Source organism: Bufo bufo, chromosome 7 (assembly GCF_905171765.1).
Source record: "Bufo bufo chromosome 7, aBufBuf1.1, whole genome shotgun sequence".
NCBI lineage: Eukaryota > Metazoa > Chordata > Amphibia > Anura > Bufonidae > Bufo > Bufo bufo.
In genome coordinates this window covers 151,982,028-152,008,631 of record NC_053395.1, presented here as the reverse complement: position 1 = coordinate 152,008,631, position 26,604 = coordinate 151,982,028, and the positions used below count along the sequence as shown (strand labels likewise).

The 26,604-nt window shown below is 42.5% G+C and overlaps 1 protein-coding gene across 2 annotated transcripts in view; it reads left to right on the top strand.

Annotated features, from left to right (window-relative positions):
* The window catches only part of SATB2 (SATB homeobox 2), a 193,752-nt gene extending 184,549 nt beyond the window's left edge, over window positions 1-9,203 (top strand). For both annotated transcript variants that reach the window (XM_040440087.1, XM_040440086.1), the window contains one exon: window positions 7,973-9,203. In XM_040440087.1, the coding sequence (XP_040296021.1) occupies window positions 7,973-8,434 (462 nt within the window). In that variant the 3' untranslated portion in view covers window positions 8,435-9,203. The remainder of the gene's footprint in view (window positions 1-7,972) is intronic.
* Window positions 9,204-26,604: the final 17,401 nt, after the last annotated feature.

The following is a 26,604-nucleotide window of genomic DNA, read 5'->3' as shown; positions in this document are numbered from 1 at the left end:
CCTGTGGAATGTTGGTCCACTCATCTTTAATAGCTGTGCGAAGTTGCAGAATATTGGCAGGAACTGGAACACGCTGTCGTATACGCCGATCCAGAGCATTCCAAACATGCTCAATGGGTGACATGTCCGGTGAGTATGCTGGCCATCCAAGAACTGGGATGTTTTCAGCTTCCAGGAATTGTGTACAGATCCTTGCAAAATGGGGCCGTGCATTATCATGCTGCAACATGAGGTGATGGTCGTGGATGAATGGCACAACAATGGGCCTCAGGATCTCGTCACAGTATCTCTGTGCATTCAAAATGCCATCAATAAAATGCACCTGTGTTTGTTGTCCATAACATACGCCTGCCCATACCATAACCCAACTGCCACTTTGGGCCTCTCAATCCACAAAGTTGACGTCAGCAAACCTCTCACCCACACGACGCCACACACGCTGTCTGCCATCTGCCCTGAACAGTGAAAACCGGGACTCATCCGTGAACAGAAATCCTCTACAACATGCTAGACGGCATCGATTGTGAGCATTTGCCCACTCAAGTCGGTTACGATGACGAACTGTAGTCCGGTCCAGGCCCCAATGAGGACAACGAACATGCAGATAAGCTTCCCTGAGACGGTTTCTGAAGTTTGTGCAGAAATTCTTTGGTTATGCAAACCGATTGTTGCTGCAGCTGTCCAGGTGGCTGGTCTCAGACGATCATGGAGATGAACATGCTGGATGTGGAGGTCCCGAGCTGGTGTGGTTACACGTGGTCTGTGGTTGTGAGGCCAGTTGGATGTACTGCCAAATTCTCTGAAATGCCTTTGGAGACGGCTTATGGTAGAGAAATGAACATTCATTGCACGGCCAACAGCTCTGGTAGACATTCCTGCAGTCAGCATGCCAATTGCATGCTCCCTCAAATGTTACGACATCTGTGGCATTGTGCTGTGTAATCAAACTGCACATTTCAGAGTGGCCTTTTATTGTGAGCAGTCTAAGGCACACCTGTGCAATATTCATGCTGTCTAATCAGCACCTTGATATGCCACACCTGTGAGGTGGGATGGGTTATCTCGGCAAAGGAGAAGTGCTCACTAACACAGATTTAGACAGATTTGTGAACAATATTTGAGAGTAATGGGTCTTTTGTGTATGTAGAAAATGTTTCAGATCTTTGAGTTCAGCTGATGCAAAATGGGAGCAAAACCAAAAGTATTGAGTTTATATTTTTGCTCAGTGCAGTTTTATTGGAAAAATTTCAGTATAACTTGAAATGTATTTAAATTCCTGCCCATTCTGGGCTTTGCAGTCCAGTAGGCGGTCCTATAAAGTGATTGACAGCTATCTCTGTATACACAGGCTGTCAATCACTGATAGGACCGCCTCCTGGACTGTAAATGAGCATTTAAATAAATGAAATATTAGTTTTACTGAATCTTTTCTCATAAAACTATATATCAATCTGCTCAGCTTTTCCTGCTCTTTAAAATGCTGCCTGCAGCTCAAACACCATGTTCAATGTGACAGGTTCCCTTTAAAGGGGCTGGCCTATCTAGGATATTGATGGCATATTGCTAGGATATCCCATCAATGTCAGCTAGGTGTGGGTCCCACCTCTAGGACCTGCTCTTATCTACAGTGAATGAGAGGGCATTGTGCATGTGTGGCTTGCTCTCCTTTCATTTATATGGAAGTTAAAAAAATATTTTTGAAACACCCATAGTGGTGAATAGAGATGAGCGAACTTCTCAAAAATTCGATTCGGCCTGTTCGCCGAATTTTCCCAAAAATTTGCTTCCATCCGAATATGTTCACAATGAATCTCGATAAAAAATGGCTATTTCCAGGCTGCATAGAGCCTTTATATGGGTGTAGAACACTGTGCCTTGAAGTGACATGCATAGGGAGTCTGCTGTGGTAGTGAAATAATACTGTGAGTCCATATGACATGCAGATGACAGGCGTCGCTCTTAGAATCCCTGCACACTTCACTTATTAGGGCAGTCACGGGACCAAAACTGACCAAATAACTCAAGTATGAACTCAGCCTTACAGGTCGATGTTAGTGCCAAGAAGAAGCGCAGTCCTTTTACACCCTCGTCAGCTGATTCCACATAGATGTCTACAGAACCTGTTCTATTAAACGCTTATATAAGTAGAGCCCCCCGACAGAGTGGAGAGGGTGTCAGCAGTAAGTTTGTGTGGAAGTCACTGATTATTTTGCCCTTCCTCTGATCCATCAGAACAATAACCACCAAAAAACGGATCCTGTCAGTGGAGCATACGACTTTACTCGGTCAGCATTTGCTCAGTAATCCAGTAATCCATGAGTATTGGTAATGCCCAAAAAAACAGGAGTGGATCTAAAACAGAGATGACACGTGAAAGTAATATTTGCATGTCTTCTGTGTTTTGTACCCACTCCTTTTGGCTACCAAATCATAAGCCAATTCTGATGCGACCATACAGGTCAGCATCAGGAGGCCACAAAGTGTCACGGTGACATAGTGTGGAGATGGCAGCAACAGGAGGCCACAGAGTGGCATGGTGACATAATGTAGACATGGCAGCAACAGCAGCAGCAGCATGATACCACAGAGTGGCACGGTGACATAGTGTGGAGATGGATGATCTAATCCAGGCATGCTCAACCTGCGGCCCTCCAGCTGTTGCAAACCTACAACTCCCAGCATGCCTGAACAGCCTACAGCTATCAGCTTACAACAGGGCATTGTGGGAGTTGTAGTTTTACAACAGCTGGAGGGCCGCAGGTTGAGCATGCCTGATAATCTGATGCATCAGGCATTTGTGGGTGGAAATCCTGGCTGATCCACGCCTGAGTCATCTTGGTCAGCTTGACAAAAGTAAGTTTCTACACGTTTTGGGTGGATAGGCGAGTTCTTCTTGGGGTAACTATGGCCCCCGTCGCACTAAACACCCGCTCTGATGCCACACTACTGGCCGAGCAGGGCAGCTTTTCCAGGGCAAACTCTGCCAGTTGCGGCCACAAATCTAGTTTGGCTGCTCAGTAGTCCAGCAGATCTTCTATGATGGCTGGCAGGGTGCTGTCCAAGTATGCCACCACCTCCTGGTTCAGGTCCTGCTCCAGGTCTACCTGCTGCTGCTGGTGAGTAGTTTCTTTACCATGCAGGTGAAGAAAACTGCTCATCAGCGACTCTAGACTCAGGCTGCTGGTGCTGCTGTCACTTCAGACGAAGATCCAGTCAACCAATCAAGAACCGCTGGGTTGCTAGTCAAGACATGACCGCTAGCTGATATGTGGACCTGAGGCCTCAGAAAGAAACCCCTGCTGCCAGGCCCACTTACTCTGCTGCGACCTGTGCCTGCGCCAGAATCATTTACGCCTCTGACACTCCCCTGTGCAGGGCCTGGCACTTCTCTGTCTGACACACTTTTAACTGAACTAAATAAATTAAAAGCTAATTAAAACACCCCTAAAAGCGCCAAATATATTTTTTTACTGAGATATGCAACTAAAGGATTTGAAATGGGCAACAAAATGATTTCAGTGTAAATAACAGCAAAAGTAAACTGTGTATATATGAACTCTATTTTTAGCTTTTTCTCTAGAAATATGGCAATAAACGCTTTTAGTGCAAATTACAACAAAAGTGACCTGCGTAAATATTTCTCGTACTGTATTGAAATAGGCCACTAAATGATATCAGCGCAGTTAACAGCAAAAGTGACCTGCGTATATATTTATCTTTTTCCAGAGATAAAAGCCACTAAAGGCTTTTCAACATAGCACTTGCACCCCAATAACTAATTGCTGGAATGACAGAGCTGTATTATGAGACTATCTGGATCCCCAAGCAATGTTTCCCTGCACCTTTTTTTCTACAATGAGGATTTTCCTATGACTCTTCCTAGCATCTGCACACATCTCTCCCTGCCTATGAAATGATTCCTCTCACTATCCTTTCCCTGCATTAGTAAATCGCTTCTTTCCTCTTTTTTTTTTTTACAATTAGTTTTTCTTTCACACTCCCTAGCGCCTGCATACACGTCTGTTCCTTGAACAAAGTACAATAGTGAATGGCAGACTCTAAGATGGCCGCCGTATTTATAGGGCTGTGACATCACCGGGCTGGCTGGCTGCTGATTGGCTGCATGCATGGCATTATGGGTCATCCAGCCTTCCCAGAGTTCCTTGCCCCATATCCTCACACGTGTAGCCGCCATTGTAGCCGGCAAGCCACCATGTTAGGAAAAATTGTGATTTGTTACTATGAAGCGCGAGGAAATTCGCATTCGTTCAGAATCAATTTTTTTCTGACATTTGGAACTAATTCGACTTCGTCAGCTTAAATTTGCTCATCTCTAGTGGTGAACAGAGGGTGGCTGCGCATGCCTGGCTGATTTTGTTTGGAGGTTCCATTCTGGGATAGCAGTGGGTCCAGACATGGGGCTCACATCTACAGTCAGGTCCATAAATATTGGGACATCAACACAATTTTAACATTTGTGACTCTATACTCTACCACAATGGATTTGGAATGAAACAAACAAGATGTGCTTTAACTGCAGACTGTCAGCTTTGATTTGAGGGTATTTACAGATAAATCAGGTGAATGGTGTAGGAATTACAACAGTTTGCATATGTGCCTCCCACTTGTTAGGAAACCAAAAGTAATGGGACATAATATCAATTATAAATCAAGCTTTCTCTTTTTTAATACTTGGTTGCAAATCCTGAAGTCTGGAACGCATAGACATCACCAGACGCTGGGTTTCATCCCTGGTGATGCTCTGCCAGGCCTCTACTGCAACTGTCTTCGGTTCCTGCTTGTTCTTGGGGCATTTTCCCTTCAGTTTTGTCTTCAGCAAGTGAAATACATGCTCAATCGGATTCAGGTCAGGTGATTGACTTGGCCATTGCATAACATTCCACTTCTTTCCCCTTAAAAAACTCTTCAGTTGCTTTTGAAGTATGCTTTGGGTCATTGTCCATCTGCACTGTGAAGCGCCGTCCAATGAGTTCTGAAGCATTTGGCTAATTATGAGCAGATAATATTGCCCGAAACACTTCAGAATTCATCCTGCTGCTTTTGTCAGCAGTCACATCATCAATAAATACAAGAGAACCAGTTCCATTGGCAGCCATACATGCCCACGCCATGACACTACCATCCCCATGCTTCACTGATGAGGTGGTATGCTTAGGATTATGAGCAGTTCCTTTCCTTCTCCATACTCTTCTCTTTCCATAACTTTAGTACAAGTTGATCTTGGTCTCATCTGTCCATAGGATGTTGTTCCAGAACTGTGAAGGCTTTTTTAGATGTCGTTTGGAAAACTCTAATCTGGCCTTCCTGTTTTTGAGGCTCACCAATGGTTTACATCTTGTGGTGAACCCTCTGTATTCACTCTGGTGAAGTCTTCTCTTGATTGTTGACTTTGACAAACATACACCTACCTCCTGGAGAGTGTTCTTGATCTGGCCAACTGTTGTGAAGGGTGTTTTCTTCACCAGGGAAAGAATTCTTTGGTCATCCACCACAGTTGTTTTCCGTGGTTTTCCGGGTCTTTGGTGTTGCTGAGCTCACCGGTGCATTCCTTATGTTTAAGAATGTTCCAAACAGTTGTTTTGGCCACGCCTAATGTTTTTTCTATCTCTCTGATAGGTTTGTTTTGTTTTTTCAGCCTAATGATGGCTTGCTTCACTGATAGTGACAGCTCTTTGGATCTCATCTTGAGAGTTGACAGCAACAGATTCCAAATGCAAATAGCACACTTGAAATGAACTCTGGACCTTTTATCTGCTCATTGTCATTGGGATAATGAGGGAATAACACACACCTGGCCATGGAACAGCTGAGAAGCCAACTGTCCCATTACTTTTGGTTCCTTAACAAGTGGGAGGCACATATGCAAACTGTTGTAATTCCTACACCGTTCACCTGATATGTATATAAATACCCTCACACTAAAGCTGACAGTCTGCAGTTAAAGCACATCTTGTTTGTTTCATTTCAAATCCATTGTGGTGGTGTATAGAGCCAAAAATGTTAGAATTGTGTCGATGTCCCAATATTTATGGACCTGACTGTATCTGATATTGATTACATATCCAAGCGATATACCATCAATGTCCCAGGTGGGAGTAGCCCTTTAATATACTGTTCTGAGTATACATTCTTTATAAATATCACTTAACTGTGTTTTTAGGATTAGGAAAAGGATCTATTTTTGTCTAGAAACAGCGCCACATCTGTCCATGGGCTGTATTTGGTATTGCAGCTTATCCACAGTCAAAAGGAGCTGAAATGAAATAACAGATGGAACTCGTAGATGTGGTGCTGTAACTGGGAAAAAAACTAATCCCTTTTCTAATCTTGAACAATCCCTTTAAGCATGATGAAAAGTTAACATATATGTTTAAATATTAATGTACATCTTTATAATACTGAATGTTTCTAATTTAGGTAATGCATTGTCAAACTGTTTTACTTGGGGTAGACATAACTATTATTCTGTAGTGTCACCATGAAAATTCAGAAAGCATGCAGCCTAAAAGTAAAAACCATTATGTGGCTTTAGTTCCATTGTACAGTACACAAAATCTGACAACAGATTCTGGTTCCTGTTTTTATTGATGGTGGCATATTTCACCAGACGACCACCATGACGTGTGTCATTGTAGACAAAATCTGCCAGGGAATGACCATTTATGTCTGATGTCTAGCCAAAACCAAGTACAATTTAGGACTCACAAATCTAAAAGTTTTCCAGACATTGGTTTTGCTGGACACGCACATTCTTGGTCACCTGAACTGTACTCATATGCTCCTGTCGAAAACAATGGGAAATACCTCCGAGGCTTTGGTCACACAATGTGTCAGTAACCCCTTCAAGCTCCTTATTAATTCCTGGTCTGATAGAAAAATACCACTAAACTAGTGCTTATTACATGTAATCCAGATCACTGCCATAATGATACACTACATTATATACTTTCCTAAACTCGTTCATTCAATATCTCACTTCCTTCCCTGCAGGCAGTGACCATTATATTTTACACATGGGTTCCAGCTGGTTTCCATTCTCCCCTTCAAAACATATTTGAACACACAGATTGAAGGCGAGACGCTTTATCTAATGTAGTCAACTTTTAGCAAACAAGCCGATACTCTTTCCTACTCACATGTTTTATTAATAGTGGTTGATTATATCAGGGAATGAGTACAATACTTCACTGGCAAGAAGGTTTTTATGTGCTCTGCTCTACTGGAATGCCTCAGTTGTAGACTCCCAAGGAAACAGTAGTTAAGAAAAAAGCAATTAGATCACACAAGGTACTTGTCTGCTAAGGCAGAATCATGTCAGTAGTATGGATAACCAAATTGATTCAAAATTTATTGAATTTGCTAAGAATTTACTCCAAAAATTCAAATTCTGGTGAATCCAAATCTTTTGCAATACATTTTCATTCTCAAGACTTCATTTTCAAAACATTTGCGATTCAAAAGGGCGGCCATCATTTTACATATCAGAAGACAGACAAGTAGGCTACCAAAAACGGGATCATTTTTGGACCTTTTTAAGTAAAAAATATCCGACCATGGGGTGTGTTTTTAAGACCATTTGTCACTCAGACCTTACTAATGTTGTCTTGGATTTAAAGAGTGGTAAAGAGGGGTTAGATACAGTCAAAAAGGAGACCTCAGGGTGTCATACATGACTTCTCAGGGCAATTCATGCACTTTGGATTTGGGTCAAATTTATTCAGATTAGATAACAGGCGTGTGCAAATCGAACTCGAAACTAATTTCAAGAAATTCGCTCATCTGTAATCAGTATGTAAAAGTAGCACCATATATATTATTTGTGTATGAAAAGAAAAATAAATGAAAGTCTATCAACTTGTATTAACTTATGTAATTATATATGTCCTATTAACGTAACTGTCTTGAATTCTATCAAAGTATCGTTTAAAATGAAAATATCTTATTTCAACAGGTACTACTGGGACAACAAGCCCAACAAGCCAAAGAGAGCTTACCTCCAAAAGAAGAGACCCCATCAGTCCCACCTCCATCAGAAGACAGCTGTACCAAAAAGCCAAGGTCTCGAACCAAAATTTCATTAGAAGCACTAGGCATCCTACAGAGCTTCATCCATGACGTGGGCCTCTACCCAGACCAAGAAGCTATCCACACACTCTCAGCTCAGTTAGATCTGCCTAAACACACCATCATCAAATTTTTCCAGAACCAGCGTTACCACGTCAAACACCATGGTATACTCAAAGAGCATCTGGGCATAGCAGTGGATGTGGCTGAATACAAAGATGAGGAGCTTCTGACTGAATCAGAAGAGAATGACAGCGAAGAAGGCATGGAGGAAATGTATACAGTAGAACAGAGGGAGGAAAGCAGTGGACATGCCAAGGCTAATTTATCCGAGGTGGATCAGAGATAATAAAACTTACTGTCATCATAAACAACAACAGCAATACAGATGTGCAAGAGAAAATCACTTTTATTACTTGTTGTAATGTTCAATCCCTTCTCCGAGAGTGGGGAACACAAAAGTTTTTTTGTATTGCTCTCTTGAAAACTTGCCTTTACACTTGAGTGTGGACATCTGACTGGAAGAGAACTGGTAAAAACTATATCTTCAATCATCTTGCACTTACAGTGATGATTTAAGCAAATTACAGGACCTCAAGATTGATAAAATCAATGAAGGAAAGTATTTATATATCTAGGTATACATATATGTGTATTTATGTATGCATATTTGTATATACACTCATAGAGGTGTGTGCCTGTGTGGTATACTTGCTATGCATATAGCATGTGTACCAACACACATGCATACATACCGATGATGCATGGGAAGCAAACATTTCATTCCGAACATATAGACTGTGAAATGAGTTTCTTACAGAAAAAAAAGAAAGAAAAAAAGACTGGCCTATGTATTAATACCACTGTGCAGTGAGAAGCTTTAGGTTTCCTCCTCAACAGACTGCTTGCTCTCATTGAGTGGTTATTTTTTTCCATGTTTCTTTTTATTTTTCTTGTGTTTATTCTTGATTTATGTTTTTTCTTAGTCTCTGCTTTTTGTTCTGGCCGCATGGTGGATAACTTTTATTTAAAGGTATGTGTTTGAAAGTAAAACTTAAAAAAAATGCAATAAAAATATATAATATTACAAATGCATCAAAAAGTTGTTCATGCTTAAACATCAGCAACAGTGGTGTAAAGCACGTGATTCTGTTCTGTAAGCAGCAGTGGGGGAATTGTTTTGTTCTCTGTCATTGAAGTGATGAAATACATAGTAAAATAACATTTGATATCCTTTACTATTCATTTTATTCATTTTTACACCTACAAGTGTTATTTTTTTTCTCAAGGAGTATATGTCACAAAGCAAAACACAGTTAAAGTAGGACACCTATAGAGGTGGGATTGTGGAGTTTCAAAGTGTCAAATGGTCCCCATCTAAAAATGAAGATTGGGGTAATGTAGGGCTGCAGGAATATTTATATCTAGTTTTCCGAATATGCTAGTCATATTCCTCTTCCTGAAGTCTTGTAGACCAATAAAATCAACAACTTCATGCACTTGTAACCTGCAGAATTGTTCAAAGCAAAACTGCCTTTCATGTGGTGGGGAGTACCAAACTTTAAGTCCTTACAGTGCTTATGACTGGTCATGGCGAGTCGAAAATATGCACTATGTGACCATAGGGCAAGCTAGATTTTCAGATTCCTTGAAGGGCTTAAAGGGCATCTGTCAGCAGATTAGTATCTACATATGAAACTGGCTGATCTGTTACATGTTGGCAGCTTAGGGCACTAGTGTTGGTCCTGTGTTCATATCTGCCCACATTTCTGAGAGAAATTAAGTTTTAATATATGCAAAAGAGCCTCTAGGAGCAACAGGGGTGTTGCCGTTACACCTAGAGGCTCTGATTGCCAGGGCCAGGCAGTGAAAACATCATCACGCCTTGCCCTGTCAATCACTGTTGTATGTTTTTTAATGATTCGCTAAACCCAGATGCAACCCGATCTGCACTCATTCACCAGCTTTTTACACTCCGATGCTTCCCCTTGCTCTGCGCTGAATTGCACAGGGCAAGGGAATTTTCTTGAGATCCAGTGATGTACCAGGCTCTCCATGGGTAAGCTAGATGGAGGCTTCCACCTAGCAGTGAGCACGGTGATGTCACTGGCACTAATGGGTGGTCTTTAGCACTGCCCTAGCCTGTTTTTATAGGCTAGGGCAGCACTAAGGACCACCTATTAGAGCCATTGATGTCACTCTGAACATTACTAGGCGGAAGCTACTATTAATTCACTATTCCTACTACATGTCTGTGATGTCGGACTGCATAAGAAAAAGCACAAAGAGGAAAGAAGATGATGATCATGTAGAGGTATATAACCCTGTTGGATGCAGGTGGAGGAGAGAATATTAAAAAGCTATAATTTGTACTGCACCTTATCACTAACAGTTCTGCTACCAAGATCCACACCCCTAACAAAAACAGGTTTACACATGTCCACAAATGATTCTTTCATCAGGAGAAAAATCTCCATGTAAATTTTTCCTGGGCATAAATTCCTTCTACATTTCAAAAACATACCGGTCGATAGAGGTGAGTGAATAGATTCAAAAATGTATAATTCAACCCAAATTTAAAAACTAAAATTATGATCGGACCAAATTCAAAATTTTTGTGATTAATTAGAGGGTGAGATTTTCAGGCAGTCAGAGTCACTTTTGATTCGGGTTGAATTTATTCTAACCTGAATGGAATCAGACAGTTGAGTTTGCCAAATTGGACTACTCTACAGGTAGGTTAACTTGCTTCCTAGGAAATAGGGCTATGTGTGTCTCTGAGATAAGGAAAATTAGATTGTGATCTCCATGTACTATGTTTATGATGACAATTTCTGTACAGCGCTGCAGAATATGTGGACGCTATATAAGCTGCATAAATATTGCCGCAAAATTTCATTTATAAGTGAACCCAGAGAAGCAAAAATAAAATATTTATGTGTTTTGTATAAATAACTGAAACTATCTCCATATTCTATTGAAATTATCAAATTTTCAATATTCTAGGTGTCATTTGATTCTTTTGATCTTGTAGATTGCTTTGCTAATTTTTACATTTTCTTACCTGAAATTGAGAAGAAGAAAAAAAACTAATATAATAAAATGAATGCAGGTTTACTTCAAAGAAATCTGATATTGTACTCTGCACAGTGATATGCATCTCTCGATGGGATTCAGTGTTTTCAGACAGTACACAATCTTGGTCCATAGTCAAAGCAACACATAATTCTCAGATGTAAAAAGGTGTAATGTATTATGGCTGTAACTTGATGGTTGATACGCTGTAGCAGCCAGGGAGATTGCAACTGGGACAAGACAAGGGTATAACAAGTAATATTGGGGTCCCATGGCAAAAATAGCACATTTTAATATTTAACATATTTTTAAAGAATTTTTGATGACTTTATTTTTAATTTTCCATGTCAATATCTATATTTAAACAAAACCATTAAATTCTACCGTTTTCACACTGGTCACTAAGCATAATAAAAGGTTTCACTTCTGGTTCTGTACAGATCACTTTACTGCAGTTATCTGCTTATCTGTTATTTTAATCCTGCCTGTAATGATATCACCTCTGAGTATAGATTTGGCAGGTCCCACCATTCACAATAGGTGACTGTCAGAGATTATCTTTTCTTTCCTTGTTCAATGACCTCTGCACAGGGCACAGAGCATGCCTCCTCTTCCTGACCATTGTGTCTATGGCCCATGGGGCTGACGTAAAGCAATTTTCTTTTTAAATGCTGTTAAGAACAGCTCAGGCAAGATGGCCACCCCCATAATTATCTAGAAAATAGAATAAGGAAATCTACAATCAGAAAATAAAAAAGATTAGAAAAAAGGGAGATGTGTTGCTCTAGTGGTAAATGGCAGATACACTTTTAGTGACATATTTCCTTTAAACCTAATACTTTTGTCTAGAAATGCTCCAGTTTTCTACACCATGCTAATGGAGTGATTTTGGGACTTTCTTGTGGCTTTCTAAAATAGTACCAGTGATAATTTTGGTGTAAAACTCATTACTAGAGATGAGCGAATCGAAGCTAACGAAGTGGAATTAGTTTGGAATTCCAGGAAAAATTTGATTTGCAACTAATGCGAATTTCCTCGCGCTTCGTGGTAATGAATCGCAATTTTCCTAAAATGGCGGCTACACATGTGAGGACTGAGGACATGAGGCATGGAACTCTGGGAAGGCGGGATCACCCAGATTGACATGCATGCATGCAGCCAATCAGCAGCCAGCCGGCCCTGTTATGTCACAGCCCTATAAATACAGTAGCCCTTTTATTTTCTGCCATTTTCCAGCCTTCAGAGTGCAGGGACAGACGTGTGAAGGCGCTAGGGACAGCAATTGGAAAAAAACTCATTGTGGGGAAAAAAATACAGAAAAAACGATTTATAAGTGCAGGGAAAGGATAGGGAGGAATCATTTCAAAGCATCTTAGTGCAGGGAGAGATGTCAGAAAGCGCTAGTGACATTGATAGGAAAGTGATTTACAAGTGCAGGGAACGATTATTTGGGATCCAAATAGTCATTAGACAGCTCTGTCATTGCAGCTTTTTTTTATTGGGCTGCAAGTGTTATGTTGAAAAGCCTTTAGTGGCTTATTATATCTTAGTATACTACAAGAAAAATACATTCGCATTTCACTTCTGCAGTTATTTCTGGTGAAAGCACATAGGAACGTATTTCAGTAACAAAAAAATATATAAACGCACTGCACTGTTGCAGTTATTTCTGGTGAAAGCGTATAGGGGCGTATTTCTGTAAAAATAGATAAATATATACGCACTGCTCTGTTGCAGTTATTGCAGTTATTTCGGGGAAAGCGTATAAGGGCGTATTTCAGTACAACAGGAAATATATATACGCACTTCACTCTTTATTTTTTTTCTGGTTAAAGCGTATAGTGGCCTATTTCAGTCCAACAAGAAATATATATTCTCAGGTCACTTCTGCAGTTATTTCTGGCAAAAGCATATAGGGTCGTATGTCAGTAAAAAAAGAAAAATATATATATGCACTGCACTGTGCAGTTATTTCTGTTAAAAGCGTATAGGGGCGTATTTCAGTAAAAAAAAGAAAAATATATACGCACTGCACTGTTGCAGTTATTTCTGGTGAAAGCGTATAGGGGCGTATTTTAGTACTGCAAGAAATATATATGCACTTCACTCAATTTTCTGGTCAAAGTGTATAGAGGCCAATTTCAGTGCAACAAGAAAAATATATTCTCAGTTCACTGCTGCAGTTATTTCTGGTGAAAGCGTATAGGGCGTATTTCAGTACTACAAGAAATATATATACGCACTTCACTGTTGCAGTTATATCTGGTAAAGCCTTTACTGGCTTATTGCAGTATAAAAAGAAATATACATTCGCCATTTGCTGGTGCACTTACATGTAGAAAAACCTTTACTGACGTATATCATTAGAAAAAGAAATATACATTCGCCATTCGTTCCTGCACTTATATCTTGAAAAACCTTTATTGACGTATATCAGTAGAAAAATAAAAATATATTCAGCATTCAGCGCTGCAGTTATATGTGGGAAAGTCCTTTTTGCGGTATTTACGTTTCACACTCTGCGTGCTTACGTGATGACAAGAGCGGCGCACCAATACAGGTGAATACACTATGCACTAACCCTGCACAAAAATGCAAACTAATTCACACCAGCCCTCCTTTATTTGCGGTATTGATTACTGGACAGTACGGAGAAGTACCAAGTCTCACTCTTTCAGCGCGGACCTACTTCCTCCGCTACGGCCCGTTCACTTCAGATCACTCCGCCTCAGGCGCATTTTTTTTTAAAAAACTTACAGCCTATAGCCCCCTGTTGAAAAGCCTTTAGTGGCGTATATACGTGGAAAAATAAAATACTATACTCGGCGTTCACTGTTCCAGTTATCAGTGGTAAAGACTTTAGTGGCATATATCACTAGAAAAAGAAAAAGATATTAGGCGTTCAGCGCGGCAGTTATATGCAGTAAAATCTTTTGGGACTTATTTTGGTGGGCAAAAAAATTGTATTCAGCATTCAGCGCTGCAGTTATATGCGATAAAATCTTTTTTGAATATTTTCGGTGGAAAAAATCTTGTACTCAGCATTAAGCGCTGCACTTATATGCGGTAAAATCTTTTTTGAATTATTTAGGTGGGCAAAAAATCTTGTATTCAGCATTAAGCGCTGCAGTGATATACGTTAAAATCTTTTTTAAATTATTTTGGTGGACAAAAAATCTTGTATTCAGCATTAAGCGCTGCACTTATATGCGGTAAAATCTTTTTAAATTATTTCGGTGGACAAAAAATCTTGTATTCAGCATTAAGCGCTGCACTTATATGCGGTAAAATCTTTTTTGAATTATTTTGGTGGAAATACAAATTTCCACCTCCTCCATTAACTTTCTCATCTTTTTATTAGCATCGGACACACTAACTTTACGCCCCCCCCAGCTATAAATATAAGTGGTGAAAAGCACCACCTAGGGGCGAATAAAGGTAAATGACACTGCCATCCTGTTAAAGGGAATTACAGCATGATACCACAAAACATTTATGACATTTAGCAAGAGTTTAAAGTGCCCACATATAGCACATAGTGGGCACTGCATCAAGATGAATCAGAAGTGGATCAGCCAGGATTTCCACACAGCAATGCCTGATGCATCAGACTAGATCATCCATGGTGCCACAACAACAATTTGACAAAAGAGACCGGTTTCTTCTGGCTACTTGCCTCAGCTACTATTCTGCTGCTGTTACCAGCCTGATGCCACACATCTGATGCCAAGTGCTCCTTCTTTCACCCACCATCTTCAGCGGGTACTGGTATTGCCACCCACCTCCACAGTATGTCACCTTGCCACTCTGGCCTCCTGATGTTGCCGCCACCTCCAGACTCTGTCATTGTGCCGCTCTGTGGTCTCCTCATGCTGCTGCCACCTCCAGACTCTGTCATTGTGCCGCTTTGTTGTCTCCTCATGCTGCTGCCACCTCCAGACTCTGTCATTGTGCCACTCTTTGGCCTATTGATTCTGCCGCTACCTTCAGACTCTGTCATTGTGCCATTCTGTGGCCTCCTCATGCTGCTGCCACCTCCAGACTCTGTCATTGTATTGTGCCGCTCTGTGGTCTCCTCATGCTTCTGCCACCTCCAGACCCTGTCATTGGGCCACCCTGTGGTCTCCTCATGCTGCTTTCACCTCACTATGTCATAGGTCCACTCTGTGGACTTCTCATGCTGTTCCCACCTTCCCCACTTCATGACTGGTGGCTTTCGGCTTGGCTGACATCATCATTTATTTTACACATCTTTTGATCTGTCAGAAGAAAGGAAAAATGAGACGTATAACGGATCCTGTCTGTGTAGCAGCTTTAAGGCATGTATGGTCCCATCAGAATTGGCTTATGATTTGGTAGCCAAAAGCAGGAGTGGGTACAAAACACAGAAGACATGCAAATATGGCATTCACGTGTCATCTCTGTTTTAGATCCACTCCGTTTTTAGATCCACTCCGATTATTGAGCAAATGCTGACCGAGTGAAGGCGTATGCTCCGCAGACAGGATTTTTTCTGGGTAATTGTTCTGACGGATCAGAGAATTGGGAAAATGAATCAGTGATGTCAACACAAACTTACTGCTGATACCCTCTCCATTCTGCAGGGTGGCTCTACTTGTATAAGCGTTTAATAGAACAGGTTCTGTAGACATCTACAGGTATGTAGAATCAGCTGACGAGGGTGTAAAAGGAGTGAGCTTCTTCTTGATGCTAACATCTACCTGTAAGGCTGAGTTAATACTTGAGTTATTTGGTCAGTTTTGGCCCCATGACTGCCCAAATAAGAGAAGTATGCTGTGATTCTAAGAGCGACACCTGTCATCTGCATGTCATATGGACTCACAGTATTCACTACCACAGCAGACTCCCTATGTGGGGAGTCACAGTGTTCTACACCACTATAAAGGCTCTCAGCAGACAGGAAATAGCAGTTTTTTTATGTAATTCGCAGAAAAAATGTATTTGGATCTAACCAAATTTTTCCCGAAAAATTTGGCGAACCGGCAAATCGAATTTTTGAAAAATTCGCTCATCTCTACTCATTACCATGCATAACCACACTTACTGTCCCACCTACTTTTCAAAACTGGAATCAGTGGTGTAAGAATGTAAAAATTCACAACATTTTTGTGCAGAAAAGACAGAATTCTGGAGTGCAGGGCTTGTTAACCCCCCCCCCCCCCCACCACACACACACACACACACACACTTCCCAAGTATTTTCTCACTAAACCCTTGCACTTTGACAGCCTGAACAATTGTACAAAGAAGAACTCTCAATGGTGCAATCGCTAAATAGTTAAATAAAGGGATGATTTTTCTTGTGCATTTGATTATATTATGCTTCACAATGATAATAAATGTAAATCACTTTCTAGAGATTTTATGTCACATTTTTACATCACGGAGATTTTCTACTTTTTCTACTTTTATTCATTGCTATTCAAATGTAAATCGGTGAATGCTGTAAATGACACTGTATACCGGAGTTCATTGTCACATACAACACTCCACATACAGGGGACTTATTACTCTATCATACTATGAATTTTGAATGATTTTTGAAATTCTAATAGATGTATTGGATTAGAAAAGAGCGATTCCCCCCCAGAAACAGCACCTCTCTTGTCCATGGTATGTGTCTGGTATGGCAGCTTAGCCCCATTCAAGTAGAAAAAGTTGACCGCAATTATAATCTTATACAATCCCTTTACATGTGGGTGTTACAATTCAGTGAAACCTCAACCACAAGCTATGCCCTAATTATTTTCAGATATATTTCAAACGTATTGTGATACTTAGAGCATATCAAATATCTTGCATTAAAAGGACATTTGGTTGGATGATGACACAGCTTGGGTACATTAGGCATCACTTATTTAAAGGGGTTATGCCATGATTGATGTAAAAAAGGAAAATTAGATATCATATAGTATCTGACAATCGCTTTCTGAAACCAGCCCTATATTTCACACGGATCCAGAGATCTTCCCATTCATTGCTCCAAGTGTTCTTTCTAGATTTATTTCATCTCAGGGTGTGTGTCCTTTCTCAGGGAGTATATCCTTTAAAGTTGAAGATTTAAACTGAGCATATGCGACCACCATAGTGAGATGGGCAAGAAACAAGGGAAAGAACAAACAGTAGGTGGCGCTATACAGATACATTTTATTGAATCACTCAGTGGCTATACAATTTTTTTTTATTACATACAATTACAAACGTGCTGTCTAGAAAAAAGCTGAATCTTTTCTTGTGGCAAAATCCCTTAAATAGCTTTCCTCCAAAGCCAATTTTGCAGTAACTATTTGATTTATAATCAATGTGATATCCATTCTACTTTCTATGGTGGCACTTCACAATCAGACAACTGTGTCTACAAGTCCGGCCAGAGTCTCTGGGTGAAATCTGTGAGGTTCTGTATGGAGCTCAGCACCCCTGGGGCTGCACTTCTGGCACCTACAGCTGGCTGTCCTCAGACGAACATAGACTGAAGAGTGGCTCATTCAAGTGAAAATGGCTTCTCATACATTTATGTACTCTGCCAGTAATTCTCACTTAATAAATTTAACCATTAAGAAAAGTATTTTGTAACTTTCACAAAGATACTTTTCATTAAAAGATTTCTGAACTCTAAGGAAATCCGAGAGGTCAATATACAATAACTTGTGCTTGTGCATCGATGTGGCTCAGGTCTTATGAGACTACTCTTTCTAAAGTGTCTACTTTTTTTTACTTTTACATTTTCTGTACTTTTCAGATATGATCAGGTCTTTCACATTTAGTTATATACTGTATATCCATTGCATAACATTGATTATCTCATTAAATTGGCTCTTCTTAATGGGTGGAATATATTAGCAAGTAAATATCAGTTCTTGAAGCTCATGAGTTGGAAACAGGAAAAATGGGCAAGTGTGACGATTTGAATGACTTTGGCAAGGGAAAATTGTGATGGCTAGACAACGAGGCCAGATCACCTCCAAAATATCAGATATTGTGGTATGTTCCCGATATGCAATAGTTTGTACCTACCAAAAGTGGTCCCACTAGGATGGACAACTACTGAACTGGTGATATGGTCATTTGTGCTCAAGGCTCATTGATGCACCTGAGATGCAAAGGCTAGCCTCTCTGGTCCAGTCTCTCAGAAGAACTACTGTAACTCATTGCTAAATAAGTTACTGCTGGTTATGATAGAAAGTTGTTAGGACACACAGGACCTTGCTGTGTATGGTGCTGTGTAGCCACAGATCAGACACTTGTCCATAACTTGTCCATAATTGAAAGCACCTACAGTACATTGGGAACAGGAGCATCAGAACTGAACATGGAGGAATGATTGATGGCACTGTATAGAGCTTGCCGTTAGTCACATCAGTCCCTGTCCTCATTGTGGCTCACAATCTAAATTCCAAAATTAATTTATCAGTGGTGCTGGGTGCGAATATTCGAATCGCGAATTTTATTCGCGAATATCGCCACTTCAAGAATTCACGAAGATTTAGAATATAGTGCTATAAATTCGTATTCACGAATATTCTAGATTTCTTTTTCATCAGTAACCTCCCTTCTTGCTTGTGGGCCAATGAGAAGGCTGCAATGTCTTTGTCTGAGCTTAGCAATATCCCTAGCAACCAATAGGAAAGCTGCCTACCCCTTACTATATAAGAACCTCCCCAGCAGCCATTTTCTGTAGTTTTATGGAGTTCTGAGAGAGACAGCAGTGTCATTGCTGTGCTCTCTGCTTTCCTGTGTCATTATATTAGATAGTTAGTTAGCTTATATATATATATATATATATATATATATATATATATACACTGCTCAAAAAAATAAAGGGAACACAAAAATAACACATCCTAGATCTGAATTAATTAAATATTCTTCTGAAATATTTTGTTCTTTACATAGTTGAATGTACTGACAACAAAATCACACAAAAAAAAATAATGGAAATCAAATTTTTTAACCCATGGAGGTCTGGATTTGGAGTCACCCTCAAAATTAAAGTGGAAAAACACACTACAGGCTGATCCAACTTTGATGTAATGTCCTTAAAACAAGTCAAAATGAGGCTCAGTAGTGTGTGTGGCCTCCACGTGCCTGTATGACCTCCCTACAACGCCTGTGTATGCTCCTGATGAGGTGGCGGACGGTCTCCTGAGGGATCTCCTCCCAGACCTGGACTAAAGCATCTGCCAACTCCTGGACAGTCTGTGGTGCAACGTGACGTTGGTGGATAGAGCGAGACGTGATGTCCCAGATGTGCTCAATTGGATTCAGGTCTGGGGAACGGGCGGGCCAGTCCATAGCATCAATGCCTTCGTCTTGCAGGAACTGCTGACACACTCCAGCCACATTAGGTCTAGCATTGTCTTGCATTAGGAGGAACCCAGGGCCAACCGCACCAGCATATGGTCTCACAAGGGGTCTGAGGATCTCATCTCGGTACCTAATGGCAGTCAGGCTACCTCTGGCGAGCACATGGAGGGCTGTGCGGCCCTCCAAAGAAATGCCACCCCACACCATTACTGACCCAATGCCAAACGGTCATGCTGGAGGATGTTGCAGGCAGCAGAACGTTCTCCACGGCGTCTCCAGACTCTGTCACGTCTGTCACATGTGTTCAGTGTGAACCTGCTTTCATCTGTGAAGAGCACAGGGCGCCAGTGGCGAATTTGCCAATCTTGGTGTTTTCTGGCAAATGCCAAACGTCCTGCACGGTGTTGGGCTGTAAGCACAACCCCCACCTGTGGACGTCGGGCCCTCATATCACCCTCATGGAGTCTGTTTCTGACTGTTTGAGCAGACACATGCACATTTGTGGCCTGCTGGAGGTCATTTTGCAGGGCTCTGGCAGTGCTCCTCCTGTTCCTCCTTGCACAAAGAGGTTGCGGTCCTGCTGCTGGGTTGTTGCCCTCCTACGGCCTCCTCCACGTCTCCTGATGTACTGGCCTGTCTCCTGGTAGCGCCTCCATGCTCTGGACACTACGCTGACAGACACAGCAAACCTTCTTGCCACAGCTCGCATTGATGTGCCATCCTGGATAAGCTGCACTACCTGAGCCACTTGTGTGGGTTGTAGACTCCGTCTCATGCTACCACTAGAGTGAAAGCACCGGCAGCATTCAAAAGTGACCAAAACATCAGCCAGGAAGCATAGGAACTGAGAAGTGGTCAGGTCACCACCTGCAGAACCACTCCTTTATTGGGGGTGTCTTGCTAATTGCCTATAATTTCCACCTGTTGTCTATCCCATTTGCACAACAGCATGTGAAATTGATTGTCACTCAGTGTTGCTTCCTAAGTGGACAGTTTGATTTCACAGAAGTGTGATTGACTTGGAGTTACATTGTGTTGTTTAAGTGTTCCCTTTATTTTTTTGAGCAGTGTATATATATATATATATAATACAGATAGTTAGTGGGAGATACTCAGTGTAGTTTAGATAGTGATATAGTGCAGGGTGTTAGGTAGTGTGATAGGTTCTGCTGTCCATACATACATGCTACAGACATAGTGCTGTGATGTCACAAGTTCACAACAATACTTAGTGCACCAATCAGTAATATGTAGTCAGATCTGCTAAAATGTGAAGTGGCTCGTATTGCGCAAAAATATGCGAATCATGGATTGCCAATTTGCGCAATCGCGAATATATTGAATATAAAGCTATTGTGATGTTCTTCCGTGCCAACCATTTTCTCCAGTCTCAAGAAACTTCTAGCAGCTTGAAAAATGTAGCAACAGTGACCCGCGCCTGTATTCGCATATTACAATGCCGATTTTCGCAATCAAGAAAATAATCGCGAATTCTCGAATTCGCAAATATATGACGAATATTCACAAAATATCGCAAATTTGAATATTGCCCCTGCCGCTCATCACTATTTATCAGTATGTTTTTTTATTTTATTTAATGTGAGTAGAAACCAGTTTGGCCAATGCAACCAGGCACAAACATGTGGAGAATATATAGACTCCATGCAGACTTCAATGACTTGGTCTTCTTTGCCTAGATCCAATCCATGGAGCCCCCCACTTCACACCTTTGGTGGGTCAGAGCTGTTTTAGCGACAAGATGGTAGTCTACACATTATTAAGCAGATGGATTTGCACAATTTGGTACCTTACACTTGTCCATTTTTCCTATACATCAACTTCAAGAACTGTTCACTTGCTGTCTAATATATTCCTCTCTAGGACAGAAGCCAATGACATGGGATAATTAATGTCATTACTAGTGATGATCGAGCACCCCGATGCTCGGGTGATCTGCCCGAGCACACTGGGATGCTCGGGTGCTCTACCGAGCACCCAAGCCCTATAAAAGTCAATGGGAGGACCCGAGCATTAAACCAGGCACCCCCTGCTCTGAAGAGGGGAGGGTGCCTAGTTCATAGGAAAAGGTCAGAAATTGATGGAAACACCACCGAAATGGGTCGGGGACAGCATGGGGAGGATGTCTGGATGCATCTTGGACTACAATGTCGCTGCTGGTAACGATGTTGCCCGAGTTGTACGCCACTTTTACAGACTGACCATAAAACTCACAAAACCGAAGATAAAAGCAATTTTAGATGAAAAATTGTTAGGAAACATTTTTTCCTGTATAATTACTTTTATATAAAGAGCAAGTTCAGACAAAAATTTTCGTGGTTTTCGGAACTGGGGCCATGACTAAGAGGGATGGCTGGTGGTTTCGATTGTGTTGACCGGACTCTTGGACGATCAAACTGAACTCATTGGAAGAGGAACGACGGGTGGCAACTGTGTTGTACCTGTAGAGGTGAAATTCTTGTACCGGCGCAAGCCAAACCACAGCCGAAATCTTTGTTGCCACGAACGTTTTCATTAATCAACAACTTAAGTTGGAGGTTCGAAGACGATCCCCGGCAGCGTTATTCCCATTTCCCGCCGAGCATTTTCTGGCAAATTAAAGTCATTGGGTTCCGGGGGGGAGTATGGTTGCAAAGCTGAAACTTAAACTAATTGATGGAAGGGCACCACCAGAAGTGGTGGATTGACAGATTGATACCTATTTCACGATTCTGTGGGTGGTGGTGCATGGCCGTTTTGAGCGTGTGCATCGAGTCGATTTTTGTGGTTCATTCCGATAACCAAAGACACTCCTCCGTGCTAATTAGTTACGTGACCCCCAGTGAATACGATTGTGTTGACCAGACTATCATCTGATGATAATGAACTTGGAAGAGGAACGGACGTTGAGCTGACCGTGCAAAAAAATTTAGGTGAGGGCCTGCTGCCGCTTTGTTAACTCTAGATAACTTCTAAGCTGATAGCACGTCCCCGTGATGTTGACGATCTATTCGGATGTCTGCTCTATCAACTTTCGATGTTCTTTTTTGCGCCTACCATGGTGACCACGGGTAATGGGGAATCAGGGTTCGCTTCCGGAGAGGGAGCCTGAGGGATGGCCACGGCTACCACTTCCAAGAAAGGCAGTGTCATGGTCTTACCTTCTTGCTGTTCTCCTTCGTTTGACATGTGCTGGCGGCCATCTTGGTTTCTGGGTTTCTTGTAGCCTCCCACCCTGCGGCTCCTCCTTCCCACTGGGAGGAGCTGGATGCCCAGCTCATATATATAGGAGGTCTGTGGCTTCAGTTCCTTGCTTGGTCCTCCTGTGTTCACATGCTTCTAGACTGCTGCTGCTTCTGGTTCCTGATCCTGGTTTCGTCCGACTACCCTGCTGGTTCCTGATCCTGGTTTCGTCCGACTACCCTGCTGGTTCCTGATCCTGGCTTCGTCTGACTACCCTGCTGGTTCCTGATCCAGGCTTCGTCTGACTACCCTTCTGGTTCCTGACCTCTGGCTTCGCAAAGACTCTGCTTCGGTTTCGCCATCCATTTGGACTTTTGCTTTACAGCTTTATTTTCAATAAAGCCTTCTTATTTTCACTTATCCCTTGTTGTACGTCTGGTTCATGGTTCCGTGACATTAGGACCAAGCCATGAATTCTGACGGTACAAAATTGTTATTTATCGTCACTACCTCCCTGAGTCAGTACTGGAAATTTTGCGCGCCCCCGCCTGCCTGTCACGGAACCATGAACCAGACGTACAACAAGGGATAAGTGAAAATAAGAAGGCTTTATTGAAAATAAAGCTGTAAAGCAAAAGTCCAAACGGATGGCGAAACCGAAGCAGAGTCTTTGCGAAGCCAGAGGTCAGGAACCAGAAGGGTAGTCAGACGAAGCCTGGATCAGGAACCAGCAGGGTAGTCAGACGAAGCCAGGATCAGGAACCAGCAGGGTAGTCGGACGAAACCAGGATCAGGAACCAGCAGGGTAGTCGGACGAAACCAGGATCAGGAACCAGAAGCAGCAGCAGTCTAGAAGCATGTGAACACGGGAGGACCAAGACAGGAACTGAAGCCACAGACCTCCTATATATATGAGCTGGGCATCCAGCTCCTCCCAGTGGGAAGGAGGAGCCGCAGGGTGGGAGGCTACAAGAAACCCAGAAACCAAGATGGCCGCCAGCACATGTCAAACGAAGGAGAACAGCAAGAAGGTAAGACCATGACAGTACCTCCCCCTCAAGGGCCCCTCCTCCGCGGAGTAAAGAACGGTTTCTGAGGGAAGCGTGCGTGGAAGGCTCGGAGCAAGGCAGGAGCATGGACATCTGCGGAGGGAACCCAGGAACGCTCCTCTGGACCATAACCACGCCAATGGACCAAAAACTGCACCCGACCGCGGACCAGGCGTGAGTCCAGGATATTGCTCACCTCATACTCCTCACGATTACCCACTTGGACCGGACGAGGCCGAGGAACCGAGGAAGTGAAACGATTACACACCAGTGGCTTCAACAGGGAGACATGAAACACGTTGGAGATCCGCATGCCAGGAGGAAGCGCAAGGGCATAGGCTACCGGGTTTACCCTGCGAAGCACTCGGAAGGGACCAACAAAGCGAGGCGCCAGCTTGGGAGTGGGCACTCGAAGGTTGATGTTGCGGGTGGACAACCATACACGGTCTCCGACCTGGTAGGAAGGAGCAGGTGCTCGTCTGCGATCAGCCTGCAGTCTCTGGCGCTGCGCAGAGACCTCAAGGGACTTCTGGATCAGTACCCAAGAAGCACGTAGGACGGAAAGGTGATTCTCCACAGCCGGAATATCCTGGGGAGAGAATACCTCCGGTAACACGGCAGGTTGGAACCCATAATTGGCCATGAAGGGAGACGTCCCAGAGGAAGAGTTCACCGCCGTGTTCCTGGCAAACTCAGCCCAAGGCAGGAGGTCAACCCAATTGTCTTGGTGATCGGAGACATAGCAACGAAGGAATTGCTCCAAGGCCTGATTGGATCGTTCTGCGGCCCCATTGGACTGAGGGTGGTAGGCCGAGGAGAAGGAGAGATGAATCCCCAACTGGATAAAAAATCCAAATGATTGTAGTTGAAGTTCAACAAGACGTGGTCGTCGTCAACAGGTATTGAATTCCTCTGAGGTCCGAAACATTAGGCATTCTCCGGACAGAAAAGAACAAGTAATTATGTGGCTGGAAGTATATTAGAAGGTCATTTAATATCAATTTTACTGCAGGCCTGTGTAGTACAGGCCCCAAACTTTAGGCATTCACCGGACAGAAAAGAACAATTGATAATGTGGCTGGGGGTACATTAGGTGGTCACCATATAACAATTTTACTGTTGGCCAGTTAGATTATAGGCCCCAAAATTATGCATTCACCGTATATAAATGATCAAATGAATATGTGGCCGGACGTATATATATTAGACGGTCAATGTATATCAATTTTACTGCAGGCCAGTGTAGTACATGCCCCAAAAATTATTCATTCACCGTACAGAAAAGATCAATCGATAATGTGGCTGGAGGTACATTAGGCGGTCACCATATAACAATTTTACTGTTGTCTAGTTAGATTACAGGCCACAAAAATTATGCATTCACCGTATATAAAAGATCAAGTGATTGTGCGGCCGGAGGTATATTAGACGGTCAATGGATATCAATTTTACAGCAGGCCAGTGGACTACAGGCCCCAAAAAATATTCATTCACCATACAGAAAAGCACAATTGATAATGTTGCTGGAGGTAAATTAGGCGGTCACCGTATAACAATTTTTCTGTTTGCCAGATAGATTACAGGCCCCAAAATGTATGCATTCCCCGTACATAAATGATCAAGTGATTATGTGGCTGGAGGTATATTAGACTGCAATTCAATATCAATTTTACTGCAGGCCAGTGTTGTACAAGCCCCAAACATTAGGCATTCACCGGACAGAAAAGAACAAGTAATTACGTGGCTGGAGGTATATTAGACGGTCATTAGATATCAATTTTACTGCAGGCCAGTACAAATAGATGTCACATACATATGTTTAAAAATATAAAATTGGATTAAAAACATGGCTAACGAAATCCCCCCTCTTCAAAAAAAACCAAATGATAATAGTTGAAATTCGATAACACGTGATCGTCACAGGTGTTGAATTCCTCCGAGGTCCCAAACATTAGGCATTCACAGGACAGAAAAGGAGTTTTATGCCGCTGTATTTACCTAAGACAGGGACTATTATTTGTTCTGGGTGGTGGCGGATATGTGTGGGCTGTCATGAGGAAATTCAATTAAACTGTCACGACCGCTATCCCAGCCGCAGTCGTGTCGCACCAGACGGAGGGGAAGGGGGACCCTTATCTACGGATGGGAAATAGAATGGCCACCCCTGACTAACCCTAAGCTGGCACCTGTCTGCCCTGATACCCTAGACGGGGTGTGAACCCGTGCGGCGGGCAGGATGCCTAAACCCTCAGTCGCCCTAACAAGACTGGACTGGGGAAAGGCCGATGGGAGCGCTAGTCACCATCACTCACGTCTAGGAAAACAACAGGGGAAGACAGCAACAAACAAACAACAGCAAAGATAGACTTATCCAGTCACGAGCAGAGAAGGCGATCCCAAACACGACAGTCCACGCCGGACAAGAGCTCCACAGCAACACCATCAAACGATCTCCTTCCAAGGTCAGAGTAGCACTGGAAGTAAGGACTATATCTGGCAATGACTGCAAGTGAAACTGAAACTAATATAGTAGCTGGGAGTGGCAGACAGGACTCACCTGAGAAGGATGCCTACAAACTCCCAGTCAGGACAAAAAGGTTCACAAGGCAAAACCCAGATGACATACCCTGAACCACGGAGCAAACTCACAAGCTATCGCGAGTAGCAAGTCGCTGCGACCTTCTCCTCCCAGACCTGTCTGGATCAGTCACAGTCGTGACATAAACATGGTCGTCACTGGTGTTGAATTCCTCCGAGATCCATGCCTCATTTATTTTCAGAGCTAGCTAGGCGAGTGAGCTTATCGGTCACGACCCCCCTGCTGCGCTGAACGTTCTTTCGGACAGTACACTCGACAAGGGGCAAGCCAAGAGTTCCATGGCAAATTGTG